This window comes from Xyrauchen texanus, chromosome 46 (genome assembly GCF_025860055.1).
Source record: "Xyrauchen texanus isolate HMW12.3.18 chromosome 46, RBS_HiC_50CHRs, whole genome shotgun sequence".
Lineage (NCBI taxonomy): Eukaryota > Metazoa > Chordata > Actinopteri > Cypriniformes > Catostomidae > Xyrauchen > Xyrauchen texanus.
The window spans coordinates 2,589,727-2,607,365 of NC_068321.1; the positions used below are offsets into that span (position 1 = coordinate 2,589,727).

Here is a 17,639-nt window from a genome sequence, read left to right on the forward strand (position 1 = left end):
CGTGCGCCTCGTAGGCCCGGGCAGTAAGGTCCCTCACCCAAAGTGACAACCCGGTCACGGCTTCAAAGTGAAGAACTGCTGCCCTGACTTTACGCCACTAGCAAGTGCGGTGGACATAATTCTGAAGGGCACAGACTGGACAAAGTCTGAGTAGTCTTTAGCTGCTCCGGCATTTACAAATGGCAGGGAGCAGAAGGCTTAGAGAATGACTGGCCAAGGGCTGAGAAAGGCACCTTGGGCAGGTAGTCAGGGTGAGGGTGCAAAGAATGCTCTTGGTCCTACCTGGGGCAACTCAAAACAGGCCGGCAAAAGAGACAGAGCCTGTAGTTACCCAAGTCTCCTTAGAGACATAATTGCCATATGAAAAACCATCTTGAGAGTCAGAAGTCTACCAAACGCTGACTCTAGAGGTTTTAAAAAGGGGGGTCTTACCCTATGAAGAGGTCCTAGCAAGGATGCCTCTTAGAGGGCACCCCGCCCACCAAGGCGTGGCAAGCCGAAGTGGAAGCCACATAGAACCTGGCAGTGGCGAGGCAAGTGCCCGCTGGCAGTTCTTTCCACAGAAAATCCAGAACTGAAGCAAACTGGCAGTTAGCTGGTTCTGTAATTTGAACTTATTAGAAGGAAACGCATGCAGGCGCATTTGTGCCATGTATGTGCCACCACGATCAGCACCCCCGAGGGGGGGGACTGGGTGACTCGGGGAGAAGTAGAGGAGACATTGCGCTATCAACAGAGGCGAAGAGATCCTCTTCTGCCCTGTAAAATCTACCCAGATCAGTTCCAAGGGAGGGAGCCCCAGCACTTGCAATGGTCTCGATAACTTCAGGAGAAAGCCCTGTGAACCTCAGTTGGTACCCTACAGGGGCCAAGCATGAAAGGTTTCACAATTCGGGCCAGGGATGAATATGCCCCCTGAGCCTGAGAAAGAAGGTCCTACCTGATCGGAATCGCCCAAGGCGAACCGTCGAGGAGAGATATTAACTCCGAGAACCATATCCTGTTCAGCCAGCGCAGCGCCATTAATAGGAGGCAAGACCCTTGCTGGTGAACATTGCCAAGACTCCCGGGAGCAGAGAAACCGCGGAAAGAAACGCATACAGACGCATTCTGGGTCATGTATGTGTTTTAACGTCCAGACCCAAGGGGGCTGGGTGATTTCAGGGAGAAGTAGAGGAGACATTGCGCTATTCATAGAGGCGAAGAGGTCCTCTTCTGCCCTAAGATCTCACCCAAACTTGTTCCAAGTGGAAAAAGCCCGGCATTTAAAAAGGTCTCGATAACCTCAGGAGAGAGCCCTGTGTCCCTCAGTTGGTACCCTTAGGGGCCAAACATGAAAGATTCCACAATTTGGGGCAGGGATGAAATATTGCCCTGTGCCCGAGACAGAAGATCCTTCCTGTTCGGCACCGCCAAAGGCGAGCCGTTGAGGGAAGAGATTAGCTCCGAGAACCAAGCCCTGTTCGGCCAGCGCGGTGCTATCAGTAAGAGGCAAAAACCCTTGCTGGCGAACTCTGGGCAACTACTACCTTAGGGTGGAGTTCTTAACTCCCCCATTGGTATTTTCTGTCTGGACCGTAAATCTGCTCCCATATACGGGCATCCAGGGATATAACTGACCTGAGTGACAGGAGCTTGCCCTGGGCCCTAAGGAGAACCCAACGTGTCAGAAATACAGCTGACAAGAATGTGGGTCTCCTTGATTATTTATGTAAGAGGCTACCGCTGCATTGTCCACCCGCACCAAGACATGGCAGCCTCAGGAGGAGGTATTTCAGGGCCAGAAATACAGCCATCAACCCGAGACAGTGACTGTGACAACCGAGCTGACGACCCTTCTATCCCCTTAAGCTGGACGACCACTTAAGGCCGCTACCCCGCCCATCAGGGAGGCGTCTGTCGTTAGCAGCCTGCGACAACAAGACGCACCTAGAATGGGACCCAAGGCAGAGAACCGGGGTCTGAACCACATAGAAAGGGAACGAAGCCTGAGGCGCGTAACCCTATTTAGCCTAGGGGTTTTGGCCCTTGGAAGATATCCCCTGGCTTTTGGCCACAACAAAAATGGTCTCATGAGCAGAAGGTCCAGAGGGATCACTGTGGACGCCTTCGCCCTGAGACCTGGAAATCATTGATACTGATAACAGTGCAACCTTGACCTAGCCTGACTTTGCTCAGGGTGATCTAAATGGACTCAATACTAGCGGGAGACAGTTGTGCCCGCATTGAGATTGAACTCCATGCAACGCCCCGATAGACAGTGTTCTGAGTGGGAGAGAGGACGCTTTTCTTGGCGTTGAGCCTCAACCCCAGAGAAACAGATGAGCTGAGACGATGTCTCTGTGCTGAACTGCCAGTCATTGGAACTGCGCTAGGATCAGCCAGTCGTCTACATAATTCAGAATGCAGATGCCCCGGAGTCGCAAGGAGCCAGCACTACATCATGCATTGTGAATGTGCGGGTAAAAAGGGCTAGGCTGAGAGAAAGAACCTGACCCTGGAAGACTTTGCCCCCGGAAGTGAACCTCAGGAACTTTCCATGTTGTGGCAGAACTTCTAAATGAAGTATAGAAGTGCGTCATAAGATCGATGGTGACCAGCCAAACGAGTTGTAGGGCTTGAGACACGACCGTCTTGACAGGCATCATCTTGGACTTGAACACCCACGGGTAGTTCAAGCTTTAAGATCTAAGCCAGACGCCACCCCTCACCCTCCATGGGAAATGGGAAGTATTTAGTGTAATAACCTAACTCTCTCTCTGGAAGGGGAACACATACCATGGCCCCTTTAACCAGGAGATTGAGTTTTTTTTTTTACATAAAAAGAAATTCGGTTTACGGTAGTGAGAACACGCCGTTGATACACGGAAAAGCGGCGAGTGAATTAAATCCTGACGCCCTTATACGACCCACAGAAAAGAATATATCCGGCAGAAGTTTCCACGCTGCCAGGATCTCTGAGATGGGTATTATATTTTAACACTTCCTGTTGAGGGGTTGTCGGGTGAATAACATACAGGAACAGCGAAAACACCCAATTTTGATGGAAGCGTCTGCAACCCGAAACACCAAGAGGTTGCGGGAATGGAGGGGCTTCGAGGGCGGCGAGACTGTCTCCAATCGCTGGGAGGAGCAGCATAGCGTGCAGAGCAGCATATTGTGCAGAGCAGCACCAGTCTGACCTGCTGCTTAATAAGCCCTTCCCACTAAAGTGGAGGTTGTCCTACAAGGCTTTGAGGGGAGAGAGGGCTTCTTAAGTGACGATGCCGAGCCCGGCGAGAGATAGCCCGCAAGCGTCTTTTCGACCGGCGGCATCACTGAATACTGCCGTGCCTCAGCACCCACGATAGTCGAATATAATGACGTCGAGGGTATGTGAACACGGGAAGAAAATATAAATATACTTTTTTTTTTTTTAGGGGTTCTCCACGAAAAAAGCTCTTCATGGAGGTTGTCAAGAAAGGAAGGAACCCATGAGGCGTTCCCTTTCTTAGACTGGAAGATAAAATCTATCCCCTAATTTGGAGCGTTTGGGGGTCTCTTTTTCGCGTGGCCAGACCAATCTGGCAACCGCATGAGTAACAACATCGAGCAATTCCTCCGTATATTTTTTATCGCAGACGGAAAGCTCGTAGGCAGGAAGAAAATCACGATCCACCTCATGATCCGAAGAAGCGTCGAGATCATGTGAAGGAACAGCTGGGTTTGAGGAGAGAGTGAGAGAAAGGGATCAACCCGTCTCTTGCTCCTCAACCAAATCCATTCGAGAGTGCTGACTCCCGGAAGCAAGCGAGGCGAGCACGACGCACTCTGCCTGTTAAAGCAAATCGCAGTGCTCGCACCCACCCTGCTGCAACACGAGAGCAGCGTGCTCTTACCCCCAAACAAACAGCAAAAACTGACGTGTGTCGTCTTCAGCTATAAAGCGAGAAGAGGGGGACACGCACCGTTTGCTTTCAGTCATTCTCTCTTTTTTAGAAATATATATATATAATATTTTCTAAACAGAAGAGAAAAAGAACAACGTTCACTGCACACTGTCTAACCGATTCTATCTCCTAACAGAGGAAAGAAAGTTTTGACAGGGTTTGTGAGACACACAGAAACAGAATTGCTCTGAAAAAAGAGTTTCTGACGACACCTGGTGACGTGTCCATTTATAGCCTGGCCTCAGGTGCATCTAATGATTGCATCAGCCGAGGCTATAAATTCCGGTCAATGTTCATTGACGTGTTTCACACATTATTCAGCTTGTCTCACAGCAAGAGCTGTTCCCCGTAGCGCTTAGCAGCGCAACATCGTAGTGAAGCCTTTTGTAAAGGGAACTTCAGCTGTAATAGCAACGTGCAGTTTATACAGTGAAGAAAACACTTCAGTAGGCAGAACAACACGTTCTTGCGTTCAAAACACTTGAAATGTGATCTAAGGGATCTCAAGATGTGTTTAAAGATTGAGTATTAAACTATATTTAACTTGAAACGGTGACCTAAACATTTTATGTTTATGATGCAACGCACACGAGACACTACACAAGCATGTCTGACGCTGGATTGAGATGGTGCAAAATTTGGAAGTTACCCATAAATATTTAATCACAAATAAATCAAAGAAATTTCTAGTACTACCTCACTAATTATTTTCTTGTAGAGAGATTTAATTGTGATGTCGATATATTCTGTACATTTTGTGGTCTGCAGGAGGAAACCTATTTTTGAGTTGTCCCTACTCGACTTTTTTTTGCTCTGATTTCTGCAACATTAGAGATCATATTAGCTTTCAACTTTGTTTTGAAAATGTTTTATTCTTTTTTTTTTAGCTATGACATGCCGCTTCATAAGGAATATTATTTGATTAATTTTCTGCTTTTGTTTGCAAAGTTTAGTATTCATAAATGTAAGTATGGTGGTTATAAACCATTAGTTTTCATTTTTAATTCAGATGTTCAGCAATACCTAAAAACAATTTCCAATTTTAGTAACAAGAAAGCTGTAAAGTGTATTGAAATATGTAAACAATTTGATATTTTTATTATATGTGTTGTTGTTTGTTTTAATATACCTCTTGGCTCTAAATGTAAAAGTTTTGTAAGCATTAATAAAAAAAAAAAGACTGACGCAGGTGTAGATTGACGGGTTCATAAACAAGCCCTCATAATAAATCTCCAACTGATTAACAAATACACTTGTGTAATGGATTGCTGTGAACTGTATGCCAATTATTGACTTATGATCAATAATATGGTAGTAAACAATACATTGTATTCTAAAGCCGCTTTTTGTAACTCTTCTGCTACAGGAATGTAATGCATTTTAATTATTACAAATCTGAATATTTTATATATATATATATATATATATATATATATATATATATATATATATATATATATATATATATATATATATATATATATCATTTTTAAATATTTAAAGATAACTATGTATTATTATTTATTGATATAAATATGTATAATCTTTATATATTGAATTATTGTTATATGAGGGGATTTCTCAGCAAATATTTGTATATGCGATTAATTAATTGGGACACCATGTAATTAATTAGATTAACATTTGTAATCGATTGACAGCCCTAGTATTTATAGTTATTATATCCAGATTATTAAGTTAATAAATGCAACCCTCAAGAAATGATCAAGCTGGGTATAAAATCTGTTATGTACTTTGTTCTCTTGCAGTTTCACCATCAACAATAGAGAGACGTTTTTCTCGAACTCGACCAGGAGCAGAATAGTACATCATGTACTACAGCGGACCAAGTACGAGGATGGCAAGTCCAAGATGGGTGAGACAGCGGCCAAACATAAAACAAACCTCTTCATCAAACACGTCAGGCACACCCTGTTCTCTTTCTGCAGTGTCTCTGTATATCACATTCATTCATATATACAGTATCCTCTCCCCATTCATTGCTCTATAGAAATTAATGTTCAGTAAGAGTTATTAAAAAGATTGAAATCTAAATTTGATATAAGTACAGTATTGTCACACGTGTTAAATGTTTCTTCCAAAATATCTTTAGAGAAATACAAATAGACAATGTAGGACTACAATATAACATTTCAAACCAACTAAAATCACGCAGGTACACAAAAATTAGAAGCAAAATGAAGAAGTTGTTTCCATTTGCTCTCTATTTAATCTCATCGATGTCTAGGAGAAACAATTATGATATCAATGAGATCTCATTTTTAATTTCCTTTCCAGTGGGATTTTATGAATCTCAGTTTGTTAAACATTGTTGTTTCTGTACTTTGGAGAGTGATTTATCTCCCTAGCTGTATTTGCAACGTCCTGCTGTGTCCCTTTGACCTTTTGAACGACTTTTTCCTAATCGACTTTTAGTCCTCTTATTGTTTATGTCACGCTTGTGGCCTTATTTGGCACTCTTATCTGTATGCTCTTGCGTTTCTCTGCTGATTAAAGCTGTTCTTGCAAGTGGGATTTTAATGTTATTAGATTAATACCAGTGACCCCCCACACACATACACACCACCACCTCCCCGCAACCCCACTCACTCAGACTACATCAAATTCTGAGAAGAACTCCAAATCCTACATAAATCCCTGCAACACAAGGCAGTGTCCCGCCAGAGAATCCAAAACAGCTGCCGGAAACGAGATATACTTTAGTTAATAAATTTGTTTTTTTTCCCTTTTTTTCCTAAACTAGGAAATGTTTGGATAGGTATTTAGCCAACAAGTACATTTTTCAGCCTGATCTCATAAGTGTTATGTGACCATGACAAAAGTTTTGCAAACCAAAATGATGTGCCTCATTACACGTTTCGCTGCAGTTTCCTGTAGTGAAATGTCCAGTGGAGGTTTGTTTTTAGATGGATGTTTAAATAAAGCATAGCTCCTTAACCAAAGACTTGAAGCTAAACCTGTACCAGTAGTGTGTTAAAAGATAAATGACAGGTGAACAAAATAGACATCCTTACCCTAAACCAACACCTAAACCTAACCAATTAAATCAAATAAAAATAAATCTAATTTGACATGAAAAGCACATTTTCTAAAGCAACCACATCATTTCGTGTCACTTCTCTGACACTTTCAAATCACTTCACTTTCACATGTTTTGAGTGTTCTTGGCTGGGCTCTAGGCTGGGACTCCGAGTCCAACGTTCAGCACTCTTCAAAAATGAGCTACCACGCAAGCTAATCATGTTGGAATAAGTGTGTAAATGTAGGTGGGTCTGTAATACAAGCCTTAAAATGTCTAGTTTTTCAAACGATGTGTTACAGTAATAGTTTTTTGATATAATAAGATAGCAGTGTGTGAATAATAGAGTGAAAAATAAGTGTTTATGAAGTTACAAACAGCCATAGTACCTGTGAAGTGATTATAACGCACAGTTATTGTAGCACATCTAGTGTTAACTTCGCCAGGAAACTACAGTGAAACGTAGAAAGCGTCACATAAAAGACACTATGGACAGAGAGGCGCGGCAACCTTGGTGTGCGCACATATTAAGACTCCTGTGTGTTGCGGTTGTACAGAGACAGTTCCACCTCTAAAAACGAAATTGTGCCCAAGACAAAAAAATGACCAAAGAGGCAGTTGCGAATGGGGTGGCCAGGCTTTAGTCCATGGTGGCCACGGCCACCCCTGGCCATGCCCTAGCTCTGCCACTGTCTATATATCTTCTTGTTGTTTGTTTAGATTTATGGCTGTTTAGTTTATGGCTTGTACAAAAAGATACAACTTTTATTGCCATAGAGACCAACCAATCAACAAACAGATTTTCAAATCGATTAAATAGAGGCATCAAATTTTAGCTTGCCTCCCATCTAACAATTTTATGATATGGAAACATCTGTGAAAAAAATGGATTGCTCATTCCATATTAATTTATGCAATGCAAATGGATGATGTATATCATTAAACTGTAATAGGCTACGCCTCCCTTTTTTTTACTGTTTTGATAAATACTACCTGAGTACCTTTTTCTGATATTTCAAGTGCTCATATTTGACATATTTAATTCAATATCTTCCCAACATCTACCACTGTTGATCCTGGTATTGTAAGTCAGTGGATAAATGCATGGATCTGCAAAGAGTAACATGCATGATTGATTGGTTTAGTGGTAAAATGTTCCCATCAAGTAGGGTTTCCCGGGTTCTTGTCTAATTGAAAATAAAAAAATGAGGGCTGTCAATCAAACTAGTTTTTAATCAAACTAATTACATGATATGCTGATTAATTGATCAAATCGTATACATAAATGCTGAGAAAGCCCCTCAAATAACAATAATTCAATATATAATGATTAAAGAATTACAAATAAAATATCTAAAATAATAATACATAAAATTAAAAAGCAATCCATTTAGCAACTGAATTCATCAATCTGAGATTTATTATGAGGGCTTGAATAAGGATGCATCAATGTACACCTGCATCAGATGGACGCTTTTGGAGCATTTCGTTGCATCATAAACATACAGTTTTTAAGTTGCTGTGTCAAGTTAAATGTTTAAAAAAGGTTTAAAACTTAAGGCGGGTGCACACTGTACGATTTATAATAGTCCATTACGATTGTTGCTTGTCAGACTGTACGATATGAATGCATTGATATCGCCATGGCACACTGTGCAACATTATGTCAGACTGCATGATATACATCGTAGCCAACTGTGGTCCCAAACCTCCCGATCAGTGAACGTGACTCACGATACGGGAGTGTTGCGGAATAGAAGCGAAATGGCGAAATTTGCCCACCACAGAGGAGCATTTTCTCTCTCTCTCTGAAAGTCGGGACATCAGAAATTTTCATTGTTCCAATCCCACTCCATCACGAGCATATGATAACATTTACAAGAAAGATGGATTTTGTCAAATAAGCCATGTTGAGAATGAACGTGAGTGCGGGAGGTAGCCTACAGTAATAGCACAAGCAAATATTCATTGTGGAAATAAAGACTTGTGGCCCAAAAAATGACAAACTTCTCCGTTCAATTGGAGAAAACCAAAAAGGTGGGTTATAGAACATCTTTCTCCTCTTTTAGGTTTTTAGGCCATGCAAAATTTAGAAAATTCATATAGGCTGATAATATATCACGCTTGCAAATTCCCTATGGATGATGCACAAACATGACATAGATTTTTATAATTGTATCAACTGTATTTGCTGATTTGGATTAAACATCCAAAAAAATACTTAACAGTATAAACTATTCAATCTATTTTATTTTATTTATTTATAAATAAAATTGTAGTGGTGTGAATCTTAACTTAAGTTTACAGATGTTTAAAGTAAATTTAGTAATTTAGTTATTAAATAGTAATTAAAATAACATTGTAATGAAAATGCATGATAAATGTGAAGAAAAAAACCCCAAGAAAATATGTTATCATTTTGTAGCCTAAGCTCTGTATTTATTTAATTCGGAGAATACATCTTTCATATTCCTGACATGTTACACTTATCTCCAAGTATTTTCTGTTATTTATTTATTAAAACTTTTTATATAAAATGAAAAGAAGAAACAACATTGAAAGTGCATGAGTGGAGTGATAACTGGGCAGAAATGTTGCGATGGTGCAAACGCGGGGCAGGTTTCTTTCGGGTGCGTGAGAAGAGCGGAATATCTCATCTGTCCATCGTAATAGCAGTCACACTATACGGCTACGATGCTAAATTTCCGATACTGCCCAAACTTCGTCGGAGGCTGAAGATCATCGCAAAGAATATTAATCAGCCGTTTGTGAACATGTCAAACTGAACGTTGTAAGATTGCTGATTTTGCCCTGCGATGAGAGAAATCCTTTAGGATTCCTGAAATTTGTCTCAGAAGGCAGAATTGTGGCCAAAATCTCACAGTGTGCACCCGCCTTTAGATAAACACGTCTTGAGATCCTTGCTTTCGGATTTGCACTCCATCAAGCTGTGTTTGAATGCAAGAACATGTTCTCATCATATGTCTGCTCTCAGTAAGTGTGGTTTGTTCTCTGTGTAAGCTGTGCATTGCCTATACAGCGAGTTTCACTTATGGGCCTTTTCCACAGCATGGTACAACTCGACTCAACTCGATTCTGCTTAATTTTTTGGAGTTTTCCACTGTGGATAGTACCTGGTACCTGATACTTTTTTAGTACCACCTCGGTCGAGGTTCCAAGCGAGCTGAGGCAATAATAAATGTGATGTCAAAATCAAGATCACTGATTGTTCAGGGAGAATCATCACTACCACCGTCACTGGGTTTCCGACACGCGACATCAACCTGCTAGTTTTAAAGTTAGCAACAGCGATAACAGTATCATTTGTTCACGCGACTTTCGAATTGTGAAAAAAGAAAGCGCAAAACAACGCCATGGTCAATAAACGAGGTGCAGACGATCCACTCTTTAGCGATGAGTGAAACGAAAAAGTTTTTCAGGACATGTCTCAGCTGTTGGCCGCACACGGCTACCACTGGACTTACCAACAGTGTAGGGAAAAGTAAAAAAAACTTAGAAGTGACTACAGAACCATCAAGGAAAAGTGGAAGTTGTTCAACCAAATGGACACTATCTAGACCGGCAAGCACTGGGAGGGAAAGTGCCTTGAACTCAGCCATGGCTGTAGTCCACGATGGAGGATTGTACTTCAACTCTATATTCTGCTTGAAAGCTTCACTTTATTTAGTTGACCAGCTACTGGAAGCTTGCTTCTAAACAACCAGGCCAATATAACTGTTACACTTGTGTAAAATCGCCATGCAACAACTGCTTTATGCAGCAGAATTAGCTAGTAGCTAACAGCTAGTGGTCGTGTTATTGTTTTGGTCAGTTTGTGTCTTGTTTAATATAATGTTATGGCAGTAGAGGCGGCGCAACTATGACGATCAGCCTATAATGCCACCCAGGTTGAGATGGCACTAAACTGCAGTGGAAATGCAAGCTCAGAAAAGTAAAGCGAGTCGAGTTGAGGTGAGTCGAGTCGAACCGTAACGTGCTGTGGAAAAGTGCCATTTCTGCCTCCTGGAGAAAACAGGTGCTACTTCATGCTTGAATTGCTTACATGGAAGGAATATTCGTTATCACAGCCATGATTAATTGTGTAAATTGCATTGATTAATTGCATTGAATTAATGTGTTATATCGACAGCACTAAATATATATATATTTATTTTATTTACCAAGATTGCACATGCATTTCTGTGAATCATGACAAGGAACACATTTGTTAGCAGTTTTGTTTTGGGATTTCATTGGATCCCTTAGCAAGCTGCGGAAGAGAGGAACGAGTTGAATGCGCATCATTCAACGCCAATGATAGCAGCCACAATGACATGTCGTAATAGCAAATTCCAGATCACCACTCATTACAACACACATGAACAAAAGTAAAACTTCTGCTGAAGAATTACAGACAAAAAAAAAAAAAAAACTGCTCAAGAACTGAAGATGTTTCCTCTGCAACAGACATCCCTGACACAAGCTATTTAAAAAAGTGGTGGGGACATGACATCCCCACCGCAAATGACGCCTATATGAGCAAATTGTGTCAAATAAATGTTGAAACTTGATTTATTTATTTTAATTCCACCATCGGTTGAAAGGAAATAGCTTTGAGTGGTTTTGCTGGGTGTGATGTGAACTATAGGTACCATACCATTTCATGAAGTCTTGAACATAATGAAGTGGACATATACCAGTATGAGAACTAAACATTCATGTTAACGGAAAGGGCATAGTTTTTCTCCAGTTGTTGTGATGAAATCTCACAATTTAATGAATGAAGCACCAGCAGCATAAAACAAAGCACTCAACATTCAGTGTACAGTTACATAAAGGTGGAGAACGTCCACGTCAATATGAGTGAAACAACACTGGAAGGCATTAAAGAACATGTCACCTATGTTCCTGAACAGGTCTACAAAGACAAACGGACATTCATGCTTTCATCCATTCATTTGTACAGTACTAGAAGGTTTGTTTACCCTCTAGTATTTAAACTCATCAAGCCTTAAAACTGCGCTCATTAGGATCAGCACTAAGCGTATTATAACATGACCGAAGCGTAACAGCCCATCAGTCATCGTCCCTCATGTGTGAGTGTGTCTTTGCGTGTCTCTGCAAGTCACATGCTGTCCATCTCTCTGCAGCTCTGTCCTGTTGTCTGTATCTGCTTAATTATTATGGCCATCAAGAGCGCCTCCTCATGGGCCAGTCTGACAGTTCATGAGAAGGTGCGTACAGTGAGCTACAGTCTCTTTAGGGACATTGAAGGCCCAAAAAGCATAATATCCCTATATGATACCAAAATATACACCAATGCATCAGCAAATTAAAAGATTTGCCCTCTGTTTGGCACAAAGAGGAACTGTTACTTAGCTCTGCGACATTTTTCATTGTTTTTGGGGGAATCTCCCAAAAGTCAAAAGAAAACAAAATGAGAAATTATATTTTGCATAAAGAAAGTTAAGTATGGAAAATGTATCCTGCCATGCAATAAAAAAATAAATGACTTGTTATATCACAATTGTGAGTGTTTTTTTTCCCACAATTGCTAGATATAAATTTGCTTATGCAACTTTATTTTTCTACATATTAAGTTACAATTGCATGCTAAAAACCCACGACTGCATGATAAAATCTCTCAATTTTGACTCCCTCAATTTCTACTTTATTTATTGTAGTTGCGAGATGCACTGCCCTCATCACAGCCATCTTTCCGCATCTCCCTCACCTATTCTCCATTCCCTCATTAGCACCTTTTTGTAGAAATACCCTCTAGTTTTGTTCCATGATAGTCAGTCCTTGGTTGCTGTTGCATGGTTAATTTTACCACAAGCGACTGTGTAGTTTTGTTACCTTCATCGTCATCTTCTATGGATTCTCGTCTTCTTTTGATTGTGGATTAAAGGATTGCTGCATTCAGATCCTGCTCTCTCTAGCCTCATCACTACAAAACATGACAATTTTAGTGATTTAGTTTTTTCTAAAATCATTAGAAACACTGAAATAATCTCACATGTAGCAGTCAGTCTATCCACTGGAACTTACTACAATCTATGCTATGTGAAAATATAGTTTCAGTAAATTTAAGCTTTTTTTTTTTTTCCGTCAGTACTGTATATGTATACTGTAACTGTATCCATATAATGAAACATTGGGAAAAATGACATGTAGTTTGTCATGCATCACATGGAACAACCTTTGGAATGTGAAAGTGGCATTAATGAAATTGAGCAATTATTTTTTATTTTCTTTGGTCCCTAAAATAATAGATAACTATACATATAATTGCACATATTGGGAAAAATATGGCATGTAGTAAGTCAGACTATCCACTGCTTACTACAACCTTCAGGCTATATATATGTTTTTAGTGCAGTGGGTGGAATTTTAAGACGGTCCCTTGCGTAAGCCTGTCAATGAAAACGCATCCGAGCGTTTGCAGTCTTTATTCTGTAGCTACAGCAAACGTTGACTGTTTTAAGTCAAATGTTTTATGCCCGTATAGTATGGTTATATACTCTTTAACTTAATGATATATTTGTAAGATTGTCGTATCAAGAGAACCTGACACAATGATGAGAAATGCCACTGCACATGCAAATATAAAGTCACAATTGCAACTTTATATCTTGCAAATGCGAGTTGTAATGTCGAAATTGAACGAAATAAAGTCACAATTGCAAAAAATGTTCACTCAATTGCGAGTTATAAAATCTATATTACAACATATAAAGTCACAATTCAGGGTTTTTATCAAACAGTATTGAGTTTATATCTTGCAATAGCAAAAAATTACAATTAAGATATAAAAAGTCAGAATTACTAATTTAGTTTTTTATCACATGGCGGGATCCATCTTCCATAGTGAAGCCTGTTTTCTGCAGTGTCACATTATTTCTTGTACAATGAAGCATATTTTCCCCCTAAATTATCATTACTGTAATGTGTCAGGACATTTTATTTTTGAGTTTGTCTGTAATTCTCAATATTCTCAAAGGTGATTCTTATTACTGTAATTCAGTCATTTATACTTTATTACAGTTAAAAATAACTGTAATAGAATCAGTGTTGGGTGTTATCTGATTACAGAGCAATTAATTACTGTAATCGAATAATATTATGTCAAAAATTATTGTAATCAGATTACATTTGAAATTAAACTTACAATTAAGTTTATTACTTTTCAGTACATTACAGGTTAAACACATTTCTTTAATAATGTTATTTATGTAGAATACATTTAAAACATTAATTATGTGTTTCTGTGACCGTTGAAGAGACAATGAAAATAAACAAGACACTTTAGGCAATGTAACAAGATTCATGCTTGAGTCCAAATTGATGTCTTGTTGCAGGAAATTACTACCCGCTACAAGTCATATGCGAGAGTGCCTTGAGTGGTGGGTCATTTACCTCTAATTTGTCTGGCAAGGGTGTTGGGTGACCTGAAAAACCGCTCGGATTGGAAATGCTGTTGCTTAGTAGCTTGAGTAACACGTGATTATATTTTGTAGAACAGATAAAAGAAAAGCTGTCTAGGTCTGTTTCAGATTGCTATGATACTGTATGCCCACTATTGGCACATGTTGTTACTAAACGTAAAGGTGTGTTCAATGAACTACATTTTTATTCCTGGGCATTAATGGTGGAAATGTTTACTAGGCTTTTTGTAGACTTTAAGGCGTTTGTCTATAAAGGTATTGATGTTCAAAAATAAACCTACCTTGAAAAGAAGTAAACAAAAGTGTAACAACACCAGTCTCCCTTATGTTACCATCAGAGTTATGCACTGATGAGCCAAAATATTATGACCATTCACAGGTGATGGGAAAAACGTTGATCATCTCTTAATAAGGCCACATGCCTGAACCTTGGAGTAGTGGATGAAGATCGCCTTGTCCGATGAGTCCTATTTTCTTTTATATTACATGGACGGTCATGTACATGTGTGCCATTTACCTGGGGAAGTGATGGCACCAGGATTCACTGTGGGAAGACGACAAGACAGTGGAGGGAGTGTGATGCTCTGGGCAATGTTCTGCTGGGAAACCCTGGCCATAAATTTGACACATTCCACCTACCTTAACATTGTTGCAGACCAGGTATACCCCTTTATGGCAATGGTATTCCTTGAATGCATTGGCCTCTTTCAGCATAATAATGTCCATTGCCACACTGCACACAATGTTCAGGAATGGTTTAGGAACATGATGATGAGTTCAAGGTGTTGCCGTGGCCTCCAAATTCCCCAGATTTCAATCTGATTGAGCATCTGTGGGATATGCTGCAACAAGTCCGATCCATGGCGGCTCCACCTCACAACTTACAGGACTTGAAGAATCTGCTGCTAATGTCTTGGTGCCAGATACCACAGGACACCTTCAGGGGTCTTGTAGAGTCAATGCCACTGGGGGTCAAAACTGTTTTGGTGGCACACGGAGAACCAGCAGTATATTAGGCAGGTGGTCATAATGTTTTGGATCATCAGTGTATACATGCTTGTGTATGAAAAATCTAAGTGGTTGGTAAAAAAATCTAAGTAGCTGGTAAAATTGGGCATTCATTTGCCCAAGAACCAGGGCAAATAACTGAAGTGTGAATGGAAAGTGGACTGAGACCCTAAAGTGGACTATAAAGAGATCGAGTACACATTTAAGTCCAAGAAATCTAAAACTATGCTCTCTTTCATTCTGTCCCAAGTTTTTTTTTGTTTTTTAGAAATATAGTTCAGTCATGATATTTATGGTGTTATAATGGATATGACAATATAGTAAATCAGTCGCACAATTAGACACACAGTACATACAATCCCATTGAAGCAGATGTAGACAGTGGTGCTGTGGAGGTGGAGGGTTTCAGAGAGAAAAACTCTTGTAGTATGTTGCAGTGAAACTGACTTACCTGCAAACAACTGAAGCAATTTCAATGTAAGTTGATTATATGTCAAAGGATTTATCAGTTGCACCATGCAAAGCTTCATTACTGAACTTAGGATTGATTTGTTATTTCATATATTTGAAAAAAAAAAAGAAAAAAAGGGCATTCACCATTCACTGTGTTTGTTTGGCAAAAATGGTTTTGAAGAGAAATTCCCACCCTGACCATAAGTGGCCCAGAAGTTATGAGATTTTACAATCCAAAACGACTAGTGTTGTCTCTTTATTTTCTCTTTGTTGTTGTGTCTTTATGTTCTTGTGTCTCTTTTGGTATTTCTTTCTATTTTTTGGTGACTGTGTTGTTGCCGAATGTTTTCTGTGAAGTTATATGTGGAATTACGCACTTGATGTCAAATCCTAGTCCTGAAGCAAACCTGTTGAAATCCACTGATCTCAACTATAAGAAGTGTTTGATACTCATGTCATCGTGCTCTAATCTCAGAACAGCATCGTTAACCTGTAACATACATATTACATAAACACTGAAATTTATGTGCCAGTATGTGTTAAATAGATGCCAAGAGTGAAGTAAAATAAATTCATTTCTTTCGGCAGGTATCAATCGGTTACTTGGCAACAGCACATATGAAGCAGCGTTTCCTCCACATGAGGTAAGATGAGTGAAATCAACACAGTAGTCATCAATTACTATTCAAGAGTCAGTGCTTTATCTCAGCACTCTTCCTGTTGAAGTGTTCATAGAGTTTTTATGCATTAGAAATATGAAATATGAAATAGAAACTATGTTGTGTTTGTAGGGGAGTTACAAAAGCAGACACCCGATAAAGACCCATGGTGCTCAAAACCACAGACACCTTCTATATGAAAGATGGGCGCGCTGGGGAATCTGGTACAAATATCAGCCATTAGACCTCATACGGTGAGCAACACACACACACACACACACACACACATGCATGCACGCACGCATGCACAGTATTATCTGGGATATAAAAATATCAGTCACAAAACTTCCCTTAAAACATTCATGGCATATGTGGGTGACATGTCCAGGTCATGCAAATATAGATAGTATATACACTGATGAGCCAAAACATTATGACAACCTGTCTTAAATGCTGTTGGTCCTCCACGTGCCACCAAAACAGCACCGACCAGCTGAGGTTTGGACTCTACAAAGACCCCTGAAGCTGTCCTGTGGTATCTGGCACCAAGACATTAGCAACAGATTCTTCATGTCCTCTTGCAAGGTGAAGCGCTGTGGATCAAACTTGCTGTGATGCTCATTTGGATTGAGATCTGGGGAACTTGGAGGCCAGGGCACCACTTGAACTCTTCATCATGTTCCTCAAACCATTCCCGAACAATGTGTGCAGTGTGACATGTTGCATTATCCTGCTGAAAGAGGCCACTGCCATCAGGTAATACCATTGTCATGAAGGGGTGTACCTGGTCGGCAGTGATGTTTAGGTAGGTTGTATGAGTCAAACTGACATCCACATGAATGTCTGGACACAGGGTTTCCCAGCAGAACATTGTCCGGAGCATCACACTCCCTCCACCGGCTTGTCGTCTTCCCACAGTGTATTCTTTTGCGATCACTTCCCCAGGTAAACGGCGCACACGTACACGGCCGTCCACGTGATGTAAAAGAAAATGGGACTCATTGGACCAGGTGACATTCTACCACTGCTCTGAGGTCCTCACAGTGACAGCTTAAACCAAATCAGTTTGAATTCATTCAGATTCATGTTTTCACGACAGCTT

General features: G+C 40.1%; 1 protein-coding gene across 2 annotated transcripts in view; it reads left to right on the top strand.

Annotated features, from left to right (window-relative positions):
* LOC127638653 (anoctamin-3-like) overlaps positions 1–17,639 on the top strand; it is a 208,802-nt gene that overhangs the window by 104,017 nt on the left and 87,146 nt on the right. For both annotated transcript variants that reach the window (XR_007969884.1, XM_052120275.1), the window contains exons 8-10: positions 5,699–5,805; positions 16,467–16,522; positions 16,670–16,791. Coding sequence is in view for 1 of the 2 variants with exons in the window: in XM_052120275.1 (XP_051976235.1) it covers positions 5,699–5,805; positions 16,467–16,522; positions 16,670–16,791 (285 nt within the window). In the remaining variant the exon portion in view is untranslated. The remainder of the gene's footprint in view (positions 1–5,698; positions 5,806–16,466; positions 16,523–16,669; positions 16,792–17,639) is intronic.